Source organism: Paramacrobiotus metropolitanus, unplaced genomic scaffold (assembly GCF_019649055.1).
Source record: "Paramacrobiotus metropolitanus isolate TYO unplaced genomic scaffold, Prichtersi_v1.0 Parri_scaffold0000004, whole genome shotgun sequence".
NCBI classification, from domain to species: domain Eukaryota; kingdom Metazoa; phylum Tardigrada; class Eutardigrada; order Parachela; family Macrobiotidae; genus Paramacrobiotus; species Paramacrobiotus metropolitanus.
The window spans coordinates 1,023,401-1,047,517 of NW_026570224.1; the positions used below are offsets into that span (position 1 = coordinate 1,023,401).

The following is a 24,117-nucleotide window of genomic DNA, read 5'->3' on the forward strand; positions in this document are numbered from 1 at the left end:
CAATTAAATCCAGCAAAGAACATGTATTTGGCGTGTTGCACTCAGTAGAAGGAAGAATACATTTCACGCCATTATTATAACGTGGCTTTCATCAAATTCTTTCGCCTGCTCAGTAGGAGCGAGAATCACCAACATATAAACGGTAGAAAGAGATAATGATAGCGACCACTTTAAAAGTGCATTTGTCGGAAAAGGTATCCGGTGAACGGGTGGAGAGACAGTTTTCCCACTTCTGAACTTTACCATCTTCCCGGAAAATCTCGTTGAACAAGTACCGAGACGGTGCTGTTGATGCGCGGATCCGGACCATTTACGTACACTTTCCAAGGTCATAAGTCGGATAAGTCATAAGTTGCAGAGTTTTCCAGTCGGTAGACTCTGTAGCCAAACCAAGTGTCCGATAAGCGCAAAGTCGACATAGAATGCATTTATTGCCCTATAGCCAAAATGTCCACTAGTGTGGTATTCCATCCTCTACAGTAGAAACTAGAAATACTTCACCTTCACACCAACAGCAATATGTAGTGGATTATAAATAAAGTTAAACTTGCTCTGCGGCTGCCGCACGTTGTCGCCATGGTCCGCTTTCCTTCTCGGCTACGATGATCTCCTCTCATATCCTGTCATTCGTTTTTTCGTAATAAGCAATCTGTTCGAGGTCAAACATCGCCATTGAGGGGTCATGCTAACCTGTTGAATTTCTGCCGTACTGCCACTGAATGCAGAAACTAACAAAATCGGCAAGTCGGGAGCATTTTACCAATGCACTCGAAATCGGAATCTTTGTGATATAATTATGGTAATTCTTTGTGATATAATTATTATTATGGTGCAACAAATTGCAGTATCTTACACATCTAACATTCCTAACACTATCAGATATTTGTGGTAAAGTAGGGATGAATTTTCCGATTCTTTAACTACGAAACCACGGGTCTGGTTTGTCACACGAAGAAATCACCGCGAAAGTTTTCGACGTCGGGTATCTGGTTGCACGAAAACATTCAGTTTTCGATTGCACACTGCACATTTCCGGCAGACTGTTTGACGCATTATGCCTTCTGATCCGTTAGCACAAGTATCTTTTGTGTTGTACGAGCAGGACTACTCGTAGTGTAAGCGCAGACGTTTCCGGTTTAAGGTTACTAGTTCCCAGTTGCAACTGACCCTACTCCGAGGGAGCAAGCTTGGCACGGGTAGAAAATGCATGTTTTAGCATTTGTAATATGCACGGAATTTCTTTTAAACAACGATGCACATTCAAGCAACGATTCTTATCACAAAGTATTCATTCTATGCACTTGCTACAACGATGGTGTTTGCGCTGACTACATTCGGCTCGGGTTCGGGACTGTCCTGAAACAAGGCGCATGGCCGGGTAACATACTGGCCACCTTCCCGAAACCATTTGTTTGACACCCATTTCATTCCCGACAGAACCGGGCACCCTGCAATCAAGCACAAGCTGCGTTATTTACTGTACTGTTATTGTGCACGATATTATTACAAGATCTCACTGTTTCACGATATTATTTCACTGTTGACTGCTAAGCCCTTAACTGCATGCAAATGCATTAAACGGTTTGTCCGAATGTGCTTCGAACTAGGACCACTCTGTATATGTGTAATCTTAGTACCGATAGTCTTATGCTCCATAGATGATAGAACCATAACACGCAGAACTTCACCTGAATGAAGAGTCCGTTGATCCGGTTCGCCATCCATATGGAGGTTGTACCAAAATGCCGCAGCGCCCTTCACCGGAAACAAGGTGACGTTCAGGTGTGGAAAAACGGTTGCACCCCCGGATTCCACGTCGCTCATATACATCAAAAACGTTGCTATTCTGTCGCCCTTTTTTGATTCTATGAGATGGTGACCCACCCCCTCTTTATCGCGGAAAAAGTCGTAGTGCGAATAATAATATCCACCGACACCGTAATTATTAATTTGCAGATGTTCGGCCAGAGATGCGTTCAAATTTGTAGCATGTCCTGTGTAGGCGTTGACCGTTTTGATCACCTCGTCCACGGATTCCTCCAAGAAAGCACTAAGACAAAACTTAATCGTCAAAAATCTAACTAGGAGCTGCAACAGTTATGTCATACATCTTGGATATTCTTGTATCCGAATTCACGCCTTGTGTAGAATTTTGCGCAATAACTTTGGCTCGAAACAGATGCTGCGGGCCAATCTTTTTTATTCTTTCCGCCTGGGAGTCCAAAATGGCATTATAAACGACATAGACAACCGGATCTAGATTTGCCAATTCAAGCTTGACTGGTTGGATAAGAAGATACGGGTTGTCATATGTTTCCAAATAGCAGACTAAATCACGGCTGAGTTCAGGATCCTAGTCAACAGTTCAAGAAAAACGGAAATGTATCAGGGCACATATGAAATTGATAGTGCATACCGATGTGCAGGTCCTACTGATAATAAAATAGTTACACAGGAAGTCTCCGCATCTTGTATTTACCATCAAGCCTAACCGAGACAATTATACGTAGTACATTCAGCATATATGTATCTGTACGATCCGAAAAAAATTCTAATAATGCAATTGCATAATAAACCCAGGATACTTAAGCCCACGGTTTACCATTAAATCTTCTCCTCTGCATAATGCGGCGTAGTGGTCATCTATATATTTGGGCTGGATGACCTCTGACTTCATCCTTTCCAGTTCCGCTGCTGTACCATTCTCCACAATGCCTCCGTAAGTCTTCAGATTGTCCGGAATATTGGCGTACGTCGGATCAATTTTCTGTATATCTTTCATTAATTCCAAAGCGCGGTAAGCATTACCACTATCATGAAAGATGGAATATTGTAACCAGTCCAGCAATTCCGTATGCGTTTGCGTTTTAACCGTTTCTGTATTGAAGATATCCAGGGATACTTCCAACCAAGCAGACGCCGAGTTGAACTGTTTCTCTAGTGCCTGCTGATGACCCACAATGAAAGCCTCACGGGAGGTGAACGCCGGTGTTCTTCGTGTTCCCGGCACCTTTCCATAGGCGATATCTCGTGGTTGAATTTTGTACGTGTTCTGCAGGCGATTGAATGCCAAAGCGCTGCCCTTAATGTCGTCTTCATCCGGGAAGCGCCGTTCACTGCGCAGCAGTCGCACGGACGCAGTACGGTCTAACAGTCAAAAAGTCCAAACGTTCGACATTTACGCTGTGCAGAGTGACTCAAGTTGGTAATTCTCACGTGTACCATTAACAATGCTTTCCTCGATTTTTGTACTCATGAGTTTCCAATCTGCTGTCACGTGTTTAATGAACTGGAAGGCTTTAATGGGTGAGGTGGCAATATCTTCCCAAGTATCATCCACGTGGGAATTGTAAGCTTTCTTGAACTTGCTAATGTACCTGGCAAAAACGATCCAAATAATTTTTTATATTATATTATTATTACCTAATACGGGTATTTATTGATAATATCAGACTGATTAGAGTGCCAGGGTATTGCTCATATGTAAAACTGCAGTGCAGCTCATATGATCAAAATAGACATCACCCCTTATGGTTAGAACCCCAAGCCTCTTGTGCCGCAATGGCAGCCGCATGAAGTTTGTAGATTTTCCAGCGTTAGTTTTCTCTGCAGCTTATATCTATACTTATCCTAAAAATTTTCAAGTAAAAGTTGAATAAATCCAGTCACCTTTTAGCCAAGGTGAGCTTTTCGATTTCTTTTTGTGCTGTTTCCCGCAAAATATCAAGCAGATTCTTTTCCGTATCCATTAATGTTTCGACATCCACCATCGAAGCAAAGATATCAGAAGAAACGTAAATCGGTAGCAGTGAGGCCAGGACGACAACGGCAAATACTTTTATGTGGAACTCCATATTTCGGCTACAAGAAATGATGCAAAAATAGAGAAAAAACGCCAACACACTGTCGTTTTAACTCGCCTAAATAAAGATTAGCCGAACGTATTTAAAGTTGCACATATTATATTGTGATTTGTATCCACTAGCTAGCTGTGCAGTACTGTACTTCACAATATATGTAATTCACCTTATTGCTCCACCGGCACGAACCCAACAGTAGTTTTTAAGAAGACAATAAAATTTATGTCGTTACCATTTAAACAGTTATATCAAAATTAGTAAAATATGAAAGTTACAGCAACAAAACGAAGTTTAGGGACACGGCGACCGAGCACCTACGAGTCTGCGACAACTTCTTCCAATCTACGTTTGAAAGCAAGCATAAGCCTCACCGTCGTTTTAAGTCTGCGAGATGTAACGCCTCGAGCACGAACAGCTTTATAAAAGGGCAAAACCTAACATTGATACGAACGTTCACACGGCAGTTAGGCTATGCTTTCGCTTTTCATATTTGAAAAGTTAATGCTGGTATATGCCCACGAGGCTCCAGTTGTACATACATTTTGTACGTATATATGCCGCAGTAAAAGTGCTACCACATAATTATAAGGTATAATATTATATTCTGCAATGACGTATAATATTCTGCAATGACGTATACGTTGGCATAACATTCTGCAATTTTGCTGAAGTGAATTCTTATCGCAGACACAGTTGTAAACTCCGCGTCAGTGGATGCAAGGGAATGAAAATACAGTAATATGATCATGAGTAGTGTATGATCATTCTATAAACTGTTTTTACCAAAATACCCAACTGTAGATAACTGAACACGAGCACTGCATACGACTACAATCTGCTCTCGTAATACGAATTACTATTATTATGAACCAGAAAACGAACACGGTTATAGTAAATGGCATAACCAAAGAACTGAAAGAAGCACCGGAAGCAGCTCGCTTTTATGGAGTTATGCAGTTTTAAACAGAATCCATACTTCTACTAGCTACTAGAAAATTACTTAACTGTACTCTGCAAAGTACAAAGAATAATCGTACACGTAAGTCGTAATTGTCCTAAATTTGGCACTTGACACTTTTCTATATATCACTGTTGATCACAAAGGGAAAATATAAAAATAACCCAAAGATGGTCCAAAAAAACAACATATCGTAATCGTTACTTTCCATCGGCGATTTATAAATTTTACATCAACAGCCCGTATTATGTAGGGGGAGATAGGTCAAAATCGGCGTTTTTTGGCGTTACGTTGTTTATGGATGGCCCCTAACTTAGTTGCCCCAGCGAAGCAGACAGCGCAATGGTTGACGGTTGTGGCGAAACCTTTACTACTGTGCTACCTACCTATATCGGCATGCTTTTCGTGGATTGGCAGCATCGCAGCCCATATCAGCGAATGCCAAGTTCTAGCACAGCCTTTACCAACCAATTGAAAGTTCTTCAAAAGAAACGTTCCTCAAATCGGATTTCCTCAGGATTAGCGGGCTGTTAAGTTGTCGGAGAACCGTAGTACCGGATGTGTGTTATGTTACTTTCTTGTTGAGTGGATGTTACTTTCTTCTTTGATACTGGTCCTGTGTAAAGCGATTTTAACATTGTGCACATCTAATTGCACTAACTGCGGCCTGACAGTACTTACTTATTCGACCAACGCTATGGCTCAAGTTTGTATTCATCATCTTTGCGCTTGCTCAGTTGATCCTCTGAATTTCCCGCATTATGCAAATGTTGTTTCCATCAGGTACTAACCACAGCCAGTGGTCAGCCTCAGATCGTCACGGCAAACGGCCAGCAGTTCATCCTGCAAGCGGTGCCAGCCCAAGCCACTGCTACGAATCCTACCACAGTGTCTATCCAAACTTCTCCCGGACAGGTACCTAATGGGAAAATTCATTCAGAACTTCAGCTGTTCATTTAACACGGCATTCGTCTTAAAGGTGTTAACAGCAGGCCAAACGCTAATTGGATCGGATGGGCAACAGGTGCGTCTTCCTCTGCAGCTCTGCCTAGTACCGACTGATTTCGTTTATTTAACTGACAATGAATAGTAATCTGAAGTATATGCAAATTATAATTGTATTTGTAGCAGAGCAAGTTTTGTTCTGCGGGACTCTGAAGCACAGATTTTGTGGTGCAATTCGTGAATTTGCGTTCCCGGTTTCAAACGCACACGGAGATCTAATAAGTACTGTTTTTTTTCGAAGTTAAGGAGTCAAAAATACGTCGCTGGGTGTTTCCGAATTCAGTTTGGCATCAACTGAAAAAAACATTCGCATTTAAGAATTTTATTACAGTCAAGCTGTTATTTTGTAGAATAATTAGGTAGACAATTGTAGCAGTCAGTTGCTTCTTTGAGGCTCTTTCGCTGTTATGACCACTTGTACTGACTTGTCATTTATGCGCAACAACTGTTCGATTCTAGAAGGGTTATATAGATATGACTTAAAATCTGATTGTCTTTTTAGTACTTTATAACCACTGGAACACCTAACCTTGGGACAACACAACCTGTAAATCTCCAGACAACCGATGGCCAACCTTTTTTAGCCAGACTTCTGACGAATCTTAATGATGTGGCTAATTCTGGTGGTAAGCAATCTGGAGCACTCGTTGCGTTTGGATATTCTGTTTTGTTGATGATAAGTGGTCTTTTAGGGAAGAACTGCTGGCTGGAATTCCCAAGTCAGCTTTTGAGCTTCGAATTGTTCATTAAATTAGGCTTCCTACCCAAAGTGTTGTATTTTCTAAGCGATGTGTTGGAACGTGCGAAGTTATTGTATTGTGTTGTTTTCAGGCCAGCAAGTCTTTCATTTATCAGGCGGCGGAGGCCAGGTGGATCTCTCCGGATTGACGGTTGGAACGTCCGCGAAAGTGGAAGAAGACGAGCCTTTATATGTGAATGCCAAACAGTACCATCGGATTCTCAAGCGTCGTCAAGCTCGAGCTAAACTAGAAGCCCAAGGTCTTATATCAAAAGAGCGTCAGGTAAGTTGTGCATATTTTTGCGGATATCATGAATAGTATCGATGAAAAGGACAGAAAGAATACTTGCGTTACCCTTTAGAAATACTTGCATGAATCCCGGCACCGACACGCTGTGAAGCGAGTGCGTGGAGAAGGAGGTCGCTTTTCGTCTGCCTCAAAAACAGGCGACGGAGATTAGCGGATACTGATCCTATCGGCGTTGCGGATGGTTTTTATCTGAAACAGTGTTGACTCTTCTCACTGCAACTTTCAAGTTCTCTGACTATCGTCTGAAGTTTTTATGCACTGCGCTTTATTATGCTGTACTTGTAAAATTTTATATTTGATGTGTCATGAGCTAAGACGTTTTTCGTTTAGAAGCACATTTTGTATATTGCTATATTAGTAAATACATGTTGGTACCCATTGGTATAATTTTGTAATTTGACTACGTTAGACGTAAACAGTAAACAAAAGTGAACACGTTCAAATTTTTGGACATGTATTGTTCAAGGAGGAAAATACAAAAAAAAGTTGAAGAAAGTCGACCGCAATTTATCGTGAACGAAAGTACTGTACAAAGCAACCGATCCACAATTAAACACCAACTTCGCCGCACAATGCCAAACTGGTTAATACATACATGTATTTATCAAAATCTTTCCAATCTGTGATAAGAATAATTTACAGCGGCATTCAACGCTCACATTAATTTAACAAAATAAAAATTCCCTATCGTCAATAAAAAGCATGCTTCCTGTTTTTCTGCAAGCCTACAGCTCCTTTTCTCAGTCAGTCTTTAATAATCTTGATAAATGAATGAATATGATGCGGGACCGCTCCTTGCCAATCGCTAATTTAAGGGCTTGGACAGCTAAAACAAATTTTTAATTTAATGAAGGATTATTACTGTGTAACACTCCTCCTGCATAACTGATCATTTCATTTCACCAGTTTACCTCTTCAGCTTTCGCGGCAAAAACAGCACGCGCTTCTTTCATATTCGCAGGAAGACCGCGATATTTTTGCTGTAAGTCCTCCTTCAGTGCATTACGCTTTCGTTGGAGATCACGAATTTTCTGCAGGCACACAAAGGATTTAAGGATCACAAGAAAAGTGAGTAATCATAAAGTTAATAATTTGTGAATCACAAACTGTGATGGCTTCATTGGTATAAGCTTCGAAGCATCTCCATCAGATTTTTAGTACGATTGTATCAGTACAGTACTTGTATCAGTACTGACTCTACTGAGTATACTCTCTTAAATTTCTGCACAAAAACGCTACTCTAGATCTTCATGAGTAGTTTTTGCCACAAAAATTCAGCAATGCTATGCCAGTTCACTGTTTATTTAGCGTTTGCTATTTCACCTCTTTTAGTTTTTCCAGGTTGTCAAGGTCAATTTCCTCCGAATATCCACGAAAATTTAAAACTGAGCGTATCTGCTCATGGCTGTCGCCTGGAGAAACAATATCCCGTATATTTTCTTTATCGCCCGAATCTTTGTCGTTCGCAAAAAATTTGATGTGTTGGTTCGAGTCAAATGAAATCAAAACCGGAGCATTTTCCGCTTCTCTACAAAGATCAACGGTGAGCGATGTTAGTTCCTTAAGGTAGTGAACAACGTTAATTTTATCGTTCGGTGTTAAAACTGTAGTTTGTTTACAGTGACTACTTGCAGTGTAAAAGAGGGCCACGAGAAACCATCGAGACAGGAACATACATGTAAGTTACATGTATGTTCCTGTCTCGATGGTGTTACATCAGTGATGTAACACAGCGAAGCTGCGTAGTGGCCTAGTGGATAGTTCGTTATGTCAGGGGTAAATAAATAATTATGGAAGTGTCATGTACCGTACATACCTGAGTGCCTTTCCGCAACGCTTTTCTAAATCGCCGCGCATTTCTTCCTGATGTTTAAGGTTTCGCTCGGCGTTAAAAATTGCACGATCCACAGTAGTCTCGCGCTCAGCCATCGCACACAGGGCCAAGCAAATAGCAGTTTTTGAAACAGATTGAATGTCCAGCAATCGACAGCTGGTTGCATGAATGTCTAGGTTCCGCAGCGTTTCACACACATCTGCATTAAAACTCTGACTCGAGAGATCCTCTGATGTCTCCAGCGATGCAGACTGATTAACAGTGCCGTCAGATTCAATGCTCAGATTATGATCCATTTCACCAAAAGGACTTGGAAGATTTAAACTTTATACATTTCTACAAATTTCGACTTTTTAAACACAATGCGATGGGATGCCCTGCAGTGCGGAAAGTGGCAACAAAGGATGCGTAGCGAGCTTTAGTAGTGTGAGCGCGGGATCACTAGCGTTCACGCCAGTGACGCTACGCCACCTGGATTACGACATCATTACGTGTCCGTTATGTCTCGCTTCTGATTGGCTGACGGCTATAGCCGTTCATTGTTTTCTGTTTAGTGGGCGCGGCATGGCGCGCATGCGAGAGCGACTGAATCGGGCTCTTCGCTCAGTGTTGTGGTGTGTTCACTTCAGTCATAAAGTTAGCAAGTAGCTGATCGTGATAAGGATGGATTCCTGGATCTCAATGAGTTCTGCGTGGCTATGCATTAACTGTATTGCGGTGACTCTCAGATCGCTACATCTCAGCATACCGCTACATCTCAGCTCTCTGCCGGCTGATCCGAAAAGGCTGCGTTTTGAAAGAAGCTTGCGAATATGCAAAGTACATAGCAGGCGTTTAGCACATCAGCACCAACAGATCTGATGTACAATAACCGCTAAAAGCGCGTGTAGAGCAAAGGGTAGCTGGCCTGCCCTTCTCTGTGACTTTTGAAAGGGAGAAGGGAGCTGCAGGACACCTGCCCTTCCCTGCGTCTTTTTTGAAAGGGAGCAGGGAGCTGCAGGACACCAATACCTACCGGTTGAAAAAGGCGATTTGGACCGTGCTGCAGGATCGTCACAGAAGATGGTTTGCAGGGAAGAATGGGTCTGATTCAGACCGCTTGCCATTTTTATGGCTTTTGGACCGTTCTGCGAGGCTGCGATGTAGCGATCTGAGAGTCACCGCAATACAGTTATTATGTTGTTAATGCCATCCGTCAGGATAAACGATCGAAAAATGCGCAGAATGGTCAATCCAAGCTCAGTGTGTCTCCCTTGCCACCTGTCGTCAAAACTAGCGCACCGCTTTTGCGTAGCACATCACCCCCCAAAAATGGCAGTATTTCGAGCATTCCGATTTTTCTTCGCTGTGATCAACCCCGTACACATATTTCCACAAATGTCTTGCCTAAATTATCTCAAACTCCTATTTTACCAGTACGACCACTATCACCTGTTAGTGTTTTGCAGCCGTCTTTACCGGCGCATTCCGGAAAAATAAATCTCGATCGGACAACAAATGGACTTAATCATGTTGCGAGATACAAGGAGATTATTTTGCAGAAACGGAAGGAAGTGCAACAGCTGCACAGAGATGTACAGCAGCTTCGCTCCGAACGAAATACGTACAAAGACACCCTCAGTGAACTGAATAAGACGAGGTTAGCGGATTTGAGATTTTTATCGGAAATAAACGGCACGGTACGAAAGAAACGGCATGAGGTGGATGAATTGAGGACGAGAATTAACAACATCGCAACAGTTTGTTCTACATGGGATAGCGATGTGATGCAGAAGCAGCATTTGCTGACAGAATTGCGTGCTGCTAATGATGAGCTCCGGTCAAGTGAACCTGTGAGGCGAACATCGTTTTCAACGCTGGACAGCCACATTGCACAAACGCTGGGCCGTCTGGAGCGCTCAAGAAATGTTGCGGCCTCTAATGAAGTGAGTATTGAACTGCTTGGAAAAACAATGAGAGATAAAATGGGCTATATTCGTTCGTTGGTTCAGCAAGGTGCCAAACAGATTTCAGTAAACCGGGAATTGTGTCAGGCTTTCGAAGAAAAGCGAACTCTGATCGAGAATCTGAACACAGCCACCACTTCCGGAAGTTCGTATTCTGTAATCGCGGAAGACGAAGAGACGTTACTGGCCATCGCATCCTACACCGGAGAAACTGCGAATGAGCTTTCCTTTGTAGAAGGAGATATTATTCGGGCTACAGAAAAGCACACTGATGGATGGTGGTTAGGAGAGAATTCCCTCGGCAACACAGGTTATTTTCCAGCTAATTTCTGTCAGCCTTTGAAAAATCGCGATCGCCGCGAATCTGTATCTGAGTTGGTGAAGGAAGAGAACGTTCGTTCGGCACTAGCTCTTTATCCCTATGCCGCCCAAAATTCGGATGAACTATCGTTTAATCAGCACGAACTTATTGACATAATCCCGGCTGATGGGCTCGATAATGACTGGTACATGGGACGCAGTCGAACCGGAGAACGCGGGTTGGTTCCGGCTAATTATTTGAGGCTTAATTCTGAGATGGAGAAACAACCTGACGCCGAACCGGCGCCGCCCGTGGTAAAAGTGAGTCCGAAACGTCAGTTGGCCGTTCGGGAGCTGATTGGCACCGAGGAAAAATACTTGAACCTAATAACCGCGGTGGTGCAAGTTTATTCCTTTGCTCTGAAAAAACGCCACGCCTCTACTGAGGATGAACTGAGTGTAAGCCCTATAATACTATTAACTCGTTGTGTTGCCGTGTTTTTTGCTTATTTGTACTCAACGGTTTTTATGAGTATACGGAAAAATATATATAACTTTGACAGCAGCAGCAATAATTTTGGAATAAAATATTGTTAGTCATTTTATAAATTTACTTGTTTGGAAACAGATCCAATTTTTTTAACAGGTTTACCGTATTCACTATTTTGTTCAAAAAAAGATTTTGAATGTGTCTGACTTAAATTTCCATTCATGACCTTTTGCTACGTAATTCGCGGTGTTCCGGTTACAATTCTTTGTAGTAGTACGATTCATAACATTTTTTAACAAATATGAAATGAATCTTCGTCGAAATATGTAGGAAGCCTGCGGGTATTTGTCGTCACGCGACAGTTGACTGGTCATTAATTTCTGGGTTAACAACACAGCTGACAAGTGACAATAACTACCGCTAACTAACTCAAAACAGGAGATTTACCATTCTCCGCGTCGGTGACTTCCTGCATAGCAGGCTTATATAACAATGCATACTTGTTTGATTCATGGTGGTTGTTTTGTCTTTGCAGCAATTGTTTTCGGTGTGGGCGATATCATCGACTGCACCGCTACCTTGGTCAAGGCGTTCAATGTACGCAGCAAACTGACAGAAGACGGAGCACTGGAGACTGTCGGGGATATTCTGTGCGAATATTTAACCAACATCACCCCATACATGAATTTCTGCAGCAGTCAAGTAAAAATGGGTGAATTAATCCGAGAAAAAACAGAAGCAAACCCGACTTTTGCGGAAGTGATTCGGCAATGTTCGCAGGATCTTCACATGCAGGGCCTTCCCTTAGCGGCAGCTTATATGAAGCCCATGCAGCGGATGACGCAGTATCCATTGTTAATCAAACGCATCTTAGATTTAACACCCGAACATCATCCAGATTGTGCTGATCTCAAGGAAGCGCTACGGAAAAGCGAACTGCTCTGTGACCGGGTGAATGAAGGAGTGCGCGCAACAGAATTAACGGAACGCTTAGACTGGTTGGATAAACAAGTCAACATGGATAGCTTTGCGGAAAATCTCCAGTTTACTTCGCAGACTAATTTCATGGGGCCTCGGTCGCTCGTTTATGCCGGAAGTCTTTTGAAGGCAAAAAGCGGCCGAGAATTGGTTGGATTTTTATTCAACGATTTCTTCTTTTGACTACACCACCACGCCCGTTGGTGGACAGTCTGGGAAATTTTACGTTTGAAAAGCGCCAGTGGACAACCTGCATGCTGAAACTGTACAAAAAGCCGTTGTTGTTGTCCGGTTGCAAAGTGGCTTTATTACCGGATGAAAACACGTTTGCCTTATCGTTTCCCCATTCCGTCAGTATCTTGCTAAAAGCCCCCACCGCGAACGAGTGTAAATCTTGGAATAAACATTTTCAGAAAGCCGTTACTGATTTCAGCGAAATGGAAAAGCAGATTAATTCACCAAGAAATCGTTCTATCAAGTTACATACTCCCGTGGGGTGTTGCCGACTTATCCTGGTGGAAGGAATAGACCTGTGTCCAAGTGCTCGAAAAGTACATTGTGATGCATTTTGCAAAGTATCTGTGGGATCACAAGAACAGCGTTTTTGACTACAATTCCTTCGCTGCCAACGGATTTCTAGGGCGGACAGAATTGAGACTGAAAAATATGCACAAGCAAACAAAAGGCTCGAATATGGCAAGAAGCAGAAATCTGGTGTTGCAGGAAGTGATGTCGGGTGAACTAGTCGTCAAAATCGATATACAGTTATTCCCACCCGAGTCTTCTGTGCTTCCCGCGGTGATGCCCTTAATGACTATGCATTAGTCTGTGATTTTTACTGTACAGTTTGCAGTTTTTTGTGTTGATTTTGCTTTTGTAGTCAGATGACCATGCCAATAAAATTCCATGGGTTTTGGTTGACCGTTTATATAAATTATTCTGGTTTACAAAAACATTTGGCTCAACGAGCTTAGCATTTATTTACCCGTGTACCTAATACATACCTGCTGTACATTTTATACCACTTACCTACCAGTATTTGTGTATGTCGGGATATTTTGCGCGGATTACTAACTTGTAAGTAGTAAAACGAATATAATAAAAATTACAGTTTCTACCTACCTTTAGATATAGTCGTGGTGTTTTCCCGCGTAAATTGACTTTGAGTTTGAGTTAAGCATTTTTGAAGAACGTAGTGGGTAGGATAGCCATAGCTATCGACGTATTGATCGCTTGTTTATTTTTGCTTGGCACGCATCGCTCCCGCTATATGGGTTCATAATGCATCTCCAGAGCTGAAGACTTTTTCCGGTGGAAGGATCTGCTGTGGCTTTGCAACATTGCAGTGCTACGTATGATACAACTACAATCAGCTTAAGTACGCGAAGATTAACGTGCCGACTTTCTTTCCCACGATATTAAAATTATTAATTTTGTTATTGAAAGCATATCAGTACATTACTGTAAATATCGCGTGCGCGGTTTGCAACTACAAGTACTGTACTCCTACTCAATTCAGTGCCTTTACTGACAGTGACAGCCACCACACCTAGACCGCTGAATCAGCCAGGAGGCATCCCAGATTTTTGCTAGAATATCGTGTGATAAACCCGATTTTAAGAAAAAATCCCGCGCGGTAGACTGATCGATTATCCCATCTTTGGGTCGCAGTGTAAGAAATGTTCATGATACTTTACCTTTTCGGCACTGGGTATCTGGTCTGCCTGCACTGATAGGAAATTCATGATGGAGATGATCGCCCATGAGGAACAGGAATTTCACTCCACTGACTTCAGCAAATACCAACAATTCCTGTAAATCCAACGAACCGATGTTGAAGACATATGAAACGGTCCAGTCACAAATTCAAGATATAGTGAACTATGTCAACAACCCACATTCGCCACAACCTGGAAAGGTAAACAAGGTCGGCGATAAAACATCGTGTTGTGATATACCTGTACAAAGTTGCGAATTCGCTAACATATCTGCGACAGCCAAACGAGATTTTTTTAACTTGGGTTACTGGGTTGGATTTTAAATATTAAGGCAAATATTAAGGTATAAACGATTAAGTGACATTCGCTTACCGCACAATTCTTACGTTCACAGCAACCTAAGGAAAAGTGCGAGAAGCGACGAGAACTCACTAACCGATTTACTAAGAGCACCGGATACAGGTACAGTCCACAGTACACTTTCTCACAAAAGATCTCCTTTGACATCAACCATCCCCCGCCCTTTCAGTGCAAGTATTTCGGCAAATTTTTCCAGCAAGTCACCTGACAGTTGTAAAGCTATTAATTAATAAGAACAAGATAGAAGCTACTGTACTCTGTAGAACAAAACATTTGAAAATTGAAACTGGCGCGACGCGACTCCTCGCTGGAAAAGGATAAATGATACAACCCTACTACTGTATGTAATCGTAAAATCGTATTAAGGGCTGACCGCCATGGTGGCGAACGTTACTTGCAATAATTTCAGCTGGACGGAAGTGTTCGGATTAATTATTCGTAACAGCAGCCGGTTTGACTGCTATGGCATTTATCGTTGTTTTCTGGTTATGTACATCCTCGGTTTCGGTATTTTTTTGTAAGATAGTTTAAAATTTGATTAAAGTAGCGTTTAAAGTGCACGCAATACACATTTCAAACAGGTTTGGCTACCGCCTACCGGCTAGCTGGTGCCGCACTCTTACTACAGCAGCTCGGCATATTAGGGGGCATCCATAAATTACGTACGCAGAAAACCACGATTTTTTCACCCCTCCCTCCCCCTTCGTAGCGGTCCGTCACGTCTGCTTGAGCCCTCCCCTGGTTCGTTCAATCGTAATACATGGAGCTGACCACCCCTCCCCTGGGTTCGTCGAGGCCGTCACAGCTTGTCACACTTTTTGGACCCCTCCCTCCCTGGTTCGCTGCGTACGTAATTTATGGATCCCCCCTTACCTTGACCTAGATACGCTGCGTGAGGATATCGATCGATTTACTGTACGTCATAGCAGGTTATAGAGAGCGGTAGCACATTGGTTCCAGCAAACGGAATGATGATCTATGGAGCCGTTCGCGGACTGCGAATTGTTTCTCACAATATGGAACCCCCTGCATCCTAATAATACAATCTAGATATAATTATCCCCAAGCCAAAGCTGGTGATAATTTCTTCGGTTAGCTGACTCAGCTAACCATACTTTTACAATCTCTGAAAAACTGAATTTTTTTGTTATTACAGGATCAACATACAAAAATCATATGGTAAACGGAGCATTTGTGGAAAAACATTTTCCTATCAGGGAATCATATCTCAGTGAGTTTGAGAACTCTTTCGGTGCGCTATGTCAATCCGTTAGTTTTGTTCCTGACGGAGACAACGATGATGACGGAGTAGCGCGTGTGAACGAGTTCGTGATGCAGCACACCAGGGGAAAGATTCGCGATATTCTTTCCCCATCCGATGTCAACGATCAGACGAGACTAATATTGGTCAATGCACTATATTTCAAAGCGAACTGGGAAAAACAATTTATTAAAGAGCGGGCCATAAAAAAGCCATTTACGACAGTAGCTAGTACCGTTGTTATGGGAGACACCATGCATGTCGTACAGGAGTGCAATTATTATGAAAGTAAAGAATTAGGAGGAGCCAAATTCCTGCAGCTGTCGTATTCCGGAGATCTTTGTAGCGCATATTTTGTGCTGCCCGGGCAGAAAAAAATCCAAAACAAAGCAAAGCATTTGCTATCGGCTTGTTTTCATTCGCCTGATGAAGCTGTTCTGCCGGAGGATTCTGACCATGGACTGAAAATTTTGCAGCAATCGTTAACACCTGCAAAGTTATTCAGTGCTATTCAGAACATGTCGCAAGTTACCTATGGAACTGTTCAACTTTCAAAATTTTGCCTAGAGAAAGATCTGGAGATGGAACAAATGCTGAAAGATTTGGGCATGCCCTCTGCTTTCTTGGAAATGGTAGCCGACTTTTCGGGAATCTCCGCGCAGAGATTATGTATCGATAAGGTCAAGCAGAAGGCATTTATCGGTACGCGGTATGTTGTCTAGTGTTAAATAGCAGGAAACTCCAACCATTTGTCTGTGATCTAATCTTTGTCTTCCTACCGTAGATGTGAACGAAAAAGGAACGGAAGCGGCGGCAGCAACGGTTATAACAATGATCAACTGTTGTCTTCCTTTCGATACAAGAGCTGAATTTATCGCTGATCGGCCTTCCATCATTTTTATTCGACACCATTCAACCAATGCTATTCTTTTTTTTGGACATGTTACTGATCCATCTGCTTAGAAAATACTGTCCATATAGCATACTCATAACTCATAAGGCCTAATCAACAACACAGTTACCATATTATCTTGTCTGTAGTCTGTCCTGTCATTTTCGAAAGATACTATACATTTTTGCACGCATGCGTGTTGACTGCCGCACACAGTTAGCTTGCATAATAAAAGTGTTCATTACGTGCTACTTATCACTTTCAGGGCTAGCCAATGGTCAAGAATGAAGAATTTAAAACGCGTAGAACCAGGACAAAACGTAGGTCGTGCCTGTTCAGTCAAATATATATGCTACTGGAGGAAAGAATGAAGATTTTCGCAAAGCTCGTACTGAAATACCTCGATATTTTTATCTATTATTTAATATATTTTCTATAGAAGTTTTTGTAGGGGTACGACCTTTGAGTACTTCATGTAATCGTGCGTATGTACGTACGTTTTATATTTTGATATGTCTTCACAAAAACATTATAGAAGCACTTTAAAAAGTGCCGAAAGTTAGCAACCATGTAAATGCATAGCACAAATGAAGGTCTGTTATATACAATACAGACCAGGACAGGTACATCCACTTCAGAGAATTCCAGTGTCTCAGACAGAAACCATCTTCGCGACAAGATCTCGGATTTAACATGGCCTACTGGACTTTGACCGACCTACTCGTTGTTACTTAGTCTGTGCAATTCATACTATTTACTATTACCATCTGCGCGTAGACGTATAGCGGTAGCAGACAGACTGTACCGGTAACAATAGAAAGCGAAGATGGTTTCCCCATTCACACGGGGCTAGCTACTTAGGTAAGTTTACAGGCTTATAACGGTACCTTTGTTACGGTAGCGGACAGATACAGGGGAATGCGCTAAGGAAAACGAGCGATTAAAAGTCTGAGCGATTAAGAAGTTGGTCTGAACTTCGAACTCGTTACGCAATTGCCATTGGCTAGCTGATGCCACTCTAGTGAAGTTTCTTAATCACTACCGATTAAGAAGCTGGCCGATCAAGAAAATTTGCAAAATTTCTTGATCACTCTGTTAGCAGAGCGATTAAAAAGACGAGCGATTAAAAACTTTCCTAACTCAGGTTTTAATCGCTCGTGGTTTTAATCGCTCGTTTTCCTAGCGCATTCTCCTGATAAATTATTGGTACCAAAAGAGAATGCGCCATGGTTTCCCCATTTTGCATTTGGCCAATTGACTAGAGAGTCTCTGTAATGTGAGACTCAGAAGTAATTGCAAGAAAAACGGTGAAACTTGAATACCATGCACCAAGCCACAGTTGATACGCTTTTCATTTAGCTATTCTGGTGACTTTTATTATAGCGGTTTTCTGCAGTTGCTAGTAAACATTCTTTTGAAAACCGCCAGAGCAGTAAATATTATGGTGGTAATGCAGCTCTGGAATCGGCACCAGCTGATTTGAATGAATCGTTGCAATGATTTTTTGTTTTGTTTGTTCGAGGATATATTGCAATTGTTTTGATTAATTATCATTCTGTGTCAACTTTTCTGTATTACCTTTTTGTTCTGTGCTTTTTTGTCGTTCAACGAATTGTCAATAAATAATATAGGTTGCAAATAACTATTCCAGTACATACAGTATAATTATTATAATAGGTTTTGTAATTATTAGAATTACTTAACCAAGTTATTTCCCTACATTCTACAACATTATTCGCCAACAAGCTAAGTCGTAAAACACTAGTGTTACCGTACAGTATTTAATTCATTACGTTATATTACCAGACAGTAAATATCCACTTCTCCGGGATAAGCAGTTAGTAACGTTATATTATAATATTGTTTAGGATAGGATTTTTAACTATAATAATTATAATAGCATCCAATGAAGCACGAAATGTGCGTCAATGGCACATGTGATTGCGCTGTAATAACGCGGTAACCGTATAGGCTATGGCGTTTGGTGGACATAATCGTTTCGCATATCGGCCGAAACGGTGGTCAGACGCGCTGTGTGATGCCTTATAAAAGGCGGCACGGTCGCTGGTGGTCACCGGCTTAGGATTGGCCGGCTGATGTTTACATAAGCGCGCGCTTTCAAAGCGTTCGACGCCGCCTGTCGCGAAGATAGATAAATGTTTTATGACTGTTAGCGTACCTAAAGCGCAATCTTAATATGCGCCTTCATTAGTGGTTAGTGCTATGGTAAATGCCACTCGTTCCCAATACTGCAATCTTTACGGATTGTTAACATTCTCTTCAAGTCGTTAAACCAAACAGAAACAGAGAGAAACAGCAAGCGGCGACAAACTGGAGCCAAAAGGATCCACTTATAGTGGTATGGCCCGTTTGCGGAGAGCATTAACTGCATGTACTCTGCTGCTCATTCCAGTCGTCGTTGTCAAGACTCAAGAGCGACAAGAATCGTTAAATTCTATCAGTTACCCTGTCTTAAATGTTCTTTGTTCATAAATGTTTTGATAACAATGAGCACGGGGATAGATGTCTGTTCAATCTCCACGGCGCACTTGTCGGCCAGCGACTACTAAATCTGCGACTGAAATGAGTAATAAGTGACCAGCGGAATTATCCGGCAGACCGTTTCCTTCGAGCCATAACGGTCTGCAACCGCGCCACAAAATACCAAGCCTGTGAAAAACTGGGAGATACTGTTTCAAACTTTCACGTATGATGTATCCGAAAATAATAATTGTTAATCCTGTTCTGATTTTTCATATCCTTATTGTTCAGCATTAATAACGACCAAGTGAGCAAATGACAATCGCAGCTTGTGGTTGTTGTGTGAGCATCCATTGATCATGCGTAGCCCATGGCCGGTTCGATTATCATCGTACCGACCGCTACTCGAAGCTTTCGTAGTGCCGTGTAAAGAGAGATACATATGTAGGTACTCGTGCTCGATTCTGTCACGGCTATAAACCTGGTTGCAAATCAGCAAATCTCTGCTAGTGGAAGAAGTACTTAATGCAAGAAATCAATATCTGTAAAACATGTACCGTGCGGTACCTACAGGCTGCACACATAAAATTTTTATATGGAATAATTGCTTCCACCGGTCACATGATCAGCGTTATCTTAAATATACATTCCATTATTTGTTCTTTTTACTGTAGTTCAGAGCGGAACTAAATTGATCCGCGGATATAAGTTTGGCTGAAAGCTTGAAACTATCCCTTCATTCGGCAACCTCTGGAATAATTCATCATCAACACGGTTGCATGTGATACGTCTATTGACAGCAAATCCGCAAGATTTCGAATCATGTCCTTTGCTACCTGGTTCGATGGGCATAATCGCGCTAGTTCAGCTGTCCGGCGTTTACTGGGATGGCGGCAGGGAGACGAAGACGAAGCATGGGCGGCCAAGGCCATTGATGCCTTGGTAAAGAAACTAAAAAACCGAAAGGGTGCAATGGAGGATTTGGATCGAGCGCTGGAAGTACGAAGCGCTAATTCCAAATGTATTACTATTCCCAGATCACAGGATGGACGCTTGCAAGTTAGCCACAGAAAAGGACTACCACATGTACGTGTGACAGTTGCAGTACTTAGTATTATGTTTTGTTTGTGAAATTTTGTTTGTGAACATTATCAGGTATGACGGACACGATTTTTAAATGGATAACGTAATGACTATTATGAAACATTATTGTGGATTTTTTACTAAAGTTAAAGTCAGAAGTGTGTTTGTTATTAGGCTCATAGAAGTGAAATGAATAAGAAGTGGTTTTATTCTCTGCCATAGCCCTGGTCCATTTAAATGTGGCGCATATAAAGTATCTTGTGGGCGCCTTGAGGTGCTGTAATTGAAGATGATTAAGGCACTGACAATAATTTGACGGATGCTGAATGCCTTTATATTTTAGTACATAATTTACATAAATATTCGTTAACTGTAATACTCGTATGTATGTATTTATAGTAACTTTACAGTAATTAGAGTGTTATGAATGTGCATATACATGTACATATGCTATTGACATGCATTGATACACACTTAAGCTTATATATACTTATTATGCATTTATACAATGCTGCCTCGATTCTCCTGGCAGAAAAATACTACTGGGTACTTCTGTTCTAGAAAATTCCGATTTTAATGTATTTCAGGTAATTTACTGCCGTGTGTGGAGGTGGCCAGATTTACAAAATCATCATGAACTGAGAGCCGTGCAGAGCTGCCAGAATCCTTTTGAGAACAATACCAATAAAGACGTCTGCATAAATCCATTTCATTATGAACGGATCGAAAGTCAATCATGTAGGTCCGAAACCAACTCTAGGTTGGTTAAAAGGTTCTAGCTCGACGGAAGTAGTCCATTCGAGTGAATATCCCTTGACATTTATCGAAATGCGACCGCATGCAGTTAAAATGCTCAAAGTTTTAACTATAAGTCAACTACCGTACGTGCTTGTATGCATGCACTGTAGTCTTCAGTCTTTTTCGCGGAAATCATGTGGTTGTTCGAATTCCGCTAAAGGTCAGCTTTCTCCAGCTCAAGCATAAAAGCGTACTTTCTCTGTGTAGCTGTATTACTTATTAGTTGCAACGCCATTATCGTTAAACGGACTCCATTTTCCATACACTCCGGTCACAGTATACTATCATGTAGTGTGCTTGGGTCATCATTGTGTTATTAGGTCTGTGGATGTCCTTGCCCGAGTAAAACAACTTACAAAAAAACGTTAGCTAAATATTAGCGGCCAAAATTGGGACACATCCGTTCACCTAATGTTTTACTCGGGTTGGCATTTAGTTACGCAAAGCGTGACAAGAATGCGAACGAATTTATATATGTACAGTATCTAGTATAGCTGCTATTTTTCTCACATTAAAATTGATAGTACGATTTATTCTCGATAGGTAAATTATTGAAGTATCACAAAAAAACGTCCCTGACCGTTTAATTAGAATCGAGTGGTCTTTGACATATATTGTGCATAGTCGTGCATTTCCAGCAATTTGGACGATCTCCTTCTTTAGTGTCTCAAATGCCCCCTGTCTTGGTGCCGCGACATGATGAATACAGTCCAACTCATGCCAATCCGCCATTGTTCCATCAAATGCTCAAAGATGAAGAATATACCATTCCACGCAACTTTACGTACGGCGAGCCTCACAGTCCTGATATGGCTGGTAACCGGCATGTTTTTAGCCCCATCCAAAGCACGTCAAGCAGTCCACTTACCAATGGAGGATTCTCTTGTAAGGATTTTGCACGATATTTTTCGAAAATTTTTATTGAAGCAAGCAAGCAAGCGCATATTGCAGCATTTGCTATATATAGTACTAATACTAGTGTACGTTTATGGCGCTGTTAATGCTTATTGTACACGTTTCAGTTCCTCCTTCGCCATCTTCGCAGCCATATAGCCCACACTGCTACACAGGTCCGCAATCGCATAACCTGCTTGACGAAGAAATGGGGGGCAGCACACAAGCGGCACCGAATATAAAGCCAGGTACAGAGCCGCGGCCTGACATAAAACAAAATAATATGGTTTAGTTTTTCTTTACATATGCTGAAGTATAGTATATTTTTTACTCGTGCATTTAAAAAAATGTGTGCGGCAGAAAACCTGCGCACATATATTCAGGCAAGGAATCTTAATCCTCAGTTTCTTCATTGGCGAGAAAGTACATTCAGAAAATATTTCTGACGCTAGACATTGCTGGTTGTATGATACCGGGGCCAGGGTCTGCCAGTCAGCCAGCAAAAAGCACTTTTTATGTACTGTACCATAGTATCAGTAAAGGCGCATAACAGCCTTCAATGGTGCTATGACTGTACATGTATAGGTAAATATACATGTACAGGTAAATATTACTGACATCCGTGACATCACTGGCATGTACTTCCCAATATTGCAAAATGGAAATTCGTTTTGCTTTAGGGTAATTTTCTCCTGTTTTATAGATGACATTGTAGCTATGGTTCCAATGGAGGAAACGGAAATGTGGTGCACAATCCAGTATTATGAACTGAATGCGCGCGTTGGGGAACCATTCAATGCTCCACGTTATACGGGGCCGGATGGCATCGATGTGGACGGCTTCACCGATCCAACCGTTAATGGGAAGCGATTCTCACTGGGGCTGCTATCCAATCTTCAAAGAAATTCTGTCATTGAAAATACGCGACGTTGTATCCGACATGGTATCGTTAACGATTACTTTTCCTTTTTTCCTTAATAATCTATGTACGTTTTCTCGATAACTTAATGCTTTAAGCAGTGTACTGTATAAGCTGCAGTGGTTTTGAATTTTTTCTCTCAATCGGTTTGTGTTAAGCATTCATAAATTATACGCGTACTCAATCAGCGAGAAAACGCTCACTTATGTTTTTAATAGTTTTTTCTAATCTCCAGTGATTCCTCTTGCACAATTCATCGATTTAACGCTGCGTTTCAGGGGTTCGACTGTACTACACCAATGGAGACGTTTATGCGGAATGTCTGAGCAAACATTCCATATTCATTCAGAGCCAAGAAAGCAATGTCCGTCATCAGCTGAATCAAGCATCAATCGTGAAGCTGCAGCATCAAAGGTCACAAAAGATATTTTCTACAGCTAATTTCGCCAAGATTCTCCAGAGCCGGGCTGAATCGACGCAGATCAATGCGTATGATGCTGTATTTGAACTGCAGAAAATGTGCATCATCCGCATCAGCTTCGTTAAGGGTTGGGGAGCGGATTATAACCGGCAAGACGTCACTAGTACGCCCTGTTGGATTGAAATCCGCCTGCATGCTCCTATGATTTGGCTGGATAAAGTCCTCACACAATTGCCACCTCCGCCCATCATGCTGCAGTCGGACACGTAACAATCACCCAGCACAATTGACTAACCATAAGCCATTTCACGAAAATCTCAGCAGTAATTCCGGCCAGTTTTTCGCTTTCTTTTTTGACATCTTTCCTTTTATATGGTTATGTAGCAGCCGTTAATTTCAATACCGTAGCTTGATAAAGCATCAATAATGTCTTGCCACTTACCGCAAGTTTTGCTTGCGCTGTACATAATACTGTGCGCAGCCAGAATCGCGCTCTACGAGGTGCAGAACGAATGAGCAAAACTGCCAAAAATAGATGTTCATTCCTTCTCTACTGTGCTTCTACAGCACGGTCCTAGTGCATCATAATACATAATACATAATACGTATAATTGTTAAAGTGGACTGGTAGACTGGCTGGCATGTATGCAATACTATGCAGCGCATGTTATGCCGTATAGCAATATTGTTATTGTAGTTTCATTTGCTGCATTGTTACTTACTAGTTTCACCGCTTTCTTTACATACTAATGGTAAGGTGAATTTTTGTACAAGTACGAGTAATTTTTGTTTTCCAATAAAAACGGTTTCGCATTTTCGACCGCTATTTATCGCTACAATAAGTTTATGAGCGCAAACAGACGAGTTCCT

The 24,117-nt window shown here is 41.7% G+C and overlaps 6 protein-coding genes across 15 annotated transcripts; 4 read left to right on the plus strand and 2 right to left on the minus strand.

The window, feature by feature from the left end:
* Positions 1 to 12: 12 nt before the first annotated feature.
* On the minus strand, positions 13 to 4,194 carry LOC129599624 (prolyl 4-hydroxylase subunit alpha-2-like). Its single transcript, XM_055497910.1, has 7 exons — positions 4,027 to 4,194; positions 3,670 to 3,861; positions 3,223 to 3,377; positions 2,603 to 3,147; positions 2,109 to 2,353; positions 1,689 to 2,050; positions 13 to 1,448 (listed from the first exon to the last, which is right to left on the minus strand). The coding sequence occupies exons 2-7, from the start codon at positions 3,852 to 3,854 to the stop codon at positions 1,294 to 1,296; spliced, it is 1,647 nt and encodes a 548-aa protein (XP_055353885.1). The 5' UTR covers positions 3,855 to 3,861; positions 4,027 to 4,194; the 3' UTR covers positions 13 to 1,293.
* A 990-nt stretch (positions 4,195 to 5,184) lies between these two features.
* Positions 5,185 to 7,246, plus strand: LOC129580684 (nuclear transcription factor Y subunit alpha-like). 3 transcript variants are annotated; one of them, XM_055471325.1, is made up of 7 exons: positions 5,185 to 5,524; positions 5,602 to 5,733; positions 5,798 to 5,842; positions 6,326 to 6,449; positions 6,516 to 6,542; positions 6,655 to 6,845; positions 6,925 to 7,246. In XM_055471325.1, the coding sequence occupies exons 1-7, from the start codon at positions 5,408 to 5,410 to the stop codon at positions 7,021 to 7,023; spliced, it is 735 nt and encodes a 244-aa protein (XP_055327300.1). In that variant the 5' UTR covers positions 5,185 to 5,407; the 3' UTR covers positions 7,024 to 7,246. The 3 variants fall into 3 exon arrangements, with proteins under 3 accessions (XP_055327300.1, XP_055327302.1, XP_055327301.1); XM_055471327.1 differs by lacking the exon at positions 6,516 to 6,542 and having other exon boundaries at positions 5,187 to 5,524; positions 6,326 to 6,446; XM_055471326.1 differs by lacking the exon at positions 6,516 to 6,542 and having other exon boundaries at positions 5,193 to 5,524.
* Positions 7,247 to 7,329: 83 nt separating this feature from the next.
* LOC129580685 (uncharacterized) lies at positions 7,330 to 14,800 on the minus strand. 4 transcript variants are annotated; one of them, XM_055471330.1, is made up of 7 exons: positions 14,575 to 14,800; positions 14,118 to 14,330; positions 13,543 to 13,768; positions 8,689 to 9,042; positions 8,196 to 8,400; positions 7,784 to 7,903; positions 7,330 to 7,698 (listed from the first exon to the last, which is right to left on the minus strand). In XM_055471330.1, the coding sequence occupies exons 4-7, from the start codon at positions 9,000 to 9,002 to the stop codon at positions 7,678 to 7,680; spliced, it is 660 nt and encodes a 219-aa protein (XP_055327305.1). In that variant the 5' UTR covers positions 9,003 to 9,042; positions 13,543 to 13,768; positions 14,118 to 14,330; positions 14,575 to 14,800; the 3' UTR covers positions 7,330 to 7,677. The 4 variants fall into 4 exon arrangements, with proteins under 4 accessions (XP_055327305.1, XP_055327303.1, XP_055327304.1 ...); XM_055471328.1 differs by having other exon boundaries at positions 13,970 to 14,330; XM_055471329.1 differs by having other exon boundaries at positions 13,931 to 14,330.
* LOC129580682 (mothers against decapentaplegic homolog 9-like) lies at positions 8,062 to 24,019 on the plus strand. Of its 5 annotated transcripts, none has more exons than XM_055471322.1 (7): positions 8,062 to 8,415; positions 19,807 to 20,218; positions 20,803 to 20,953; positions 21,677 to 21,898; positions 22,036 to 22,155; positions 22,611 to 22,850; positions 23,105 to 24,019. In XM_055471322.1, the coding sequence occupies exons 2-7, from the start codon at positions 19,955 to 19,957 to the stop codon at positions 23,515 to 23,517; spliced, it is 1,410 nt and encodes a 469-aa protein (XP_055327297.1). In that variant the 5' UTR covers positions 8,062 to 8,415; positions 19,807 to 19,954; the 3' UTR covers positions 23,518 to 24,019. The 5 variants fall into 5 exon arrangements, with proteins under 5 accessions (XP_055327297.1, XP_055327298.1, XP_055327293.1 ...); XM_055471323.1 differs by lacking the exon at positions 8,062 to 8,415 and adding an exon at positions 9,353 to 9,415; XM_055471318.1 differs by lacking the exon at positions 8,062 to 8,415 and adding an exon at positions 19,084 to 19,576.
* On the plus strand, positions 9,867 to 13,334 carry LOC129580728 (intersectin-1-like). The gene is given in 4 exon segments (XM_055471386.1): positions 9,867 to 11,411; positions 11,923 to 12,592; positions 12,595 to 12,995; positions 12,997 to 13,334. Coding segments are annotated over 4 exon segments (2,259 nt in total). The 5' UTR covers positions 9,867 to 10,472; the 3' UTR covers positions 13,246 to 13,334.
* Positions 13,396 to 16,904, plus strand: LOC129580683 (serpin B10-like). Its single transcript, XM_055471324.1, has 5 exons — positions 13,396 to 13,497; positions 13,714 to 14,338; positions 14,533 to 14,600; positions 15,655 to 16,461; positions 16,544 to 16,904. Exons 2-5 carry the CDS (start codon positions 14,304 to 14,306, stop codon positions 16,720 to 16,722), a joined length of 1,089 nt encoding a protein of 362 aa, XP_055327299.1. The 5' UTR covers positions 13,396 to 13,497; positions 13,714 to 14,303; the 3' UTR covers positions 16,723 to 16,904.
* Positions 24,020 to 24,117: the final 98 nt, after the last annotated feature.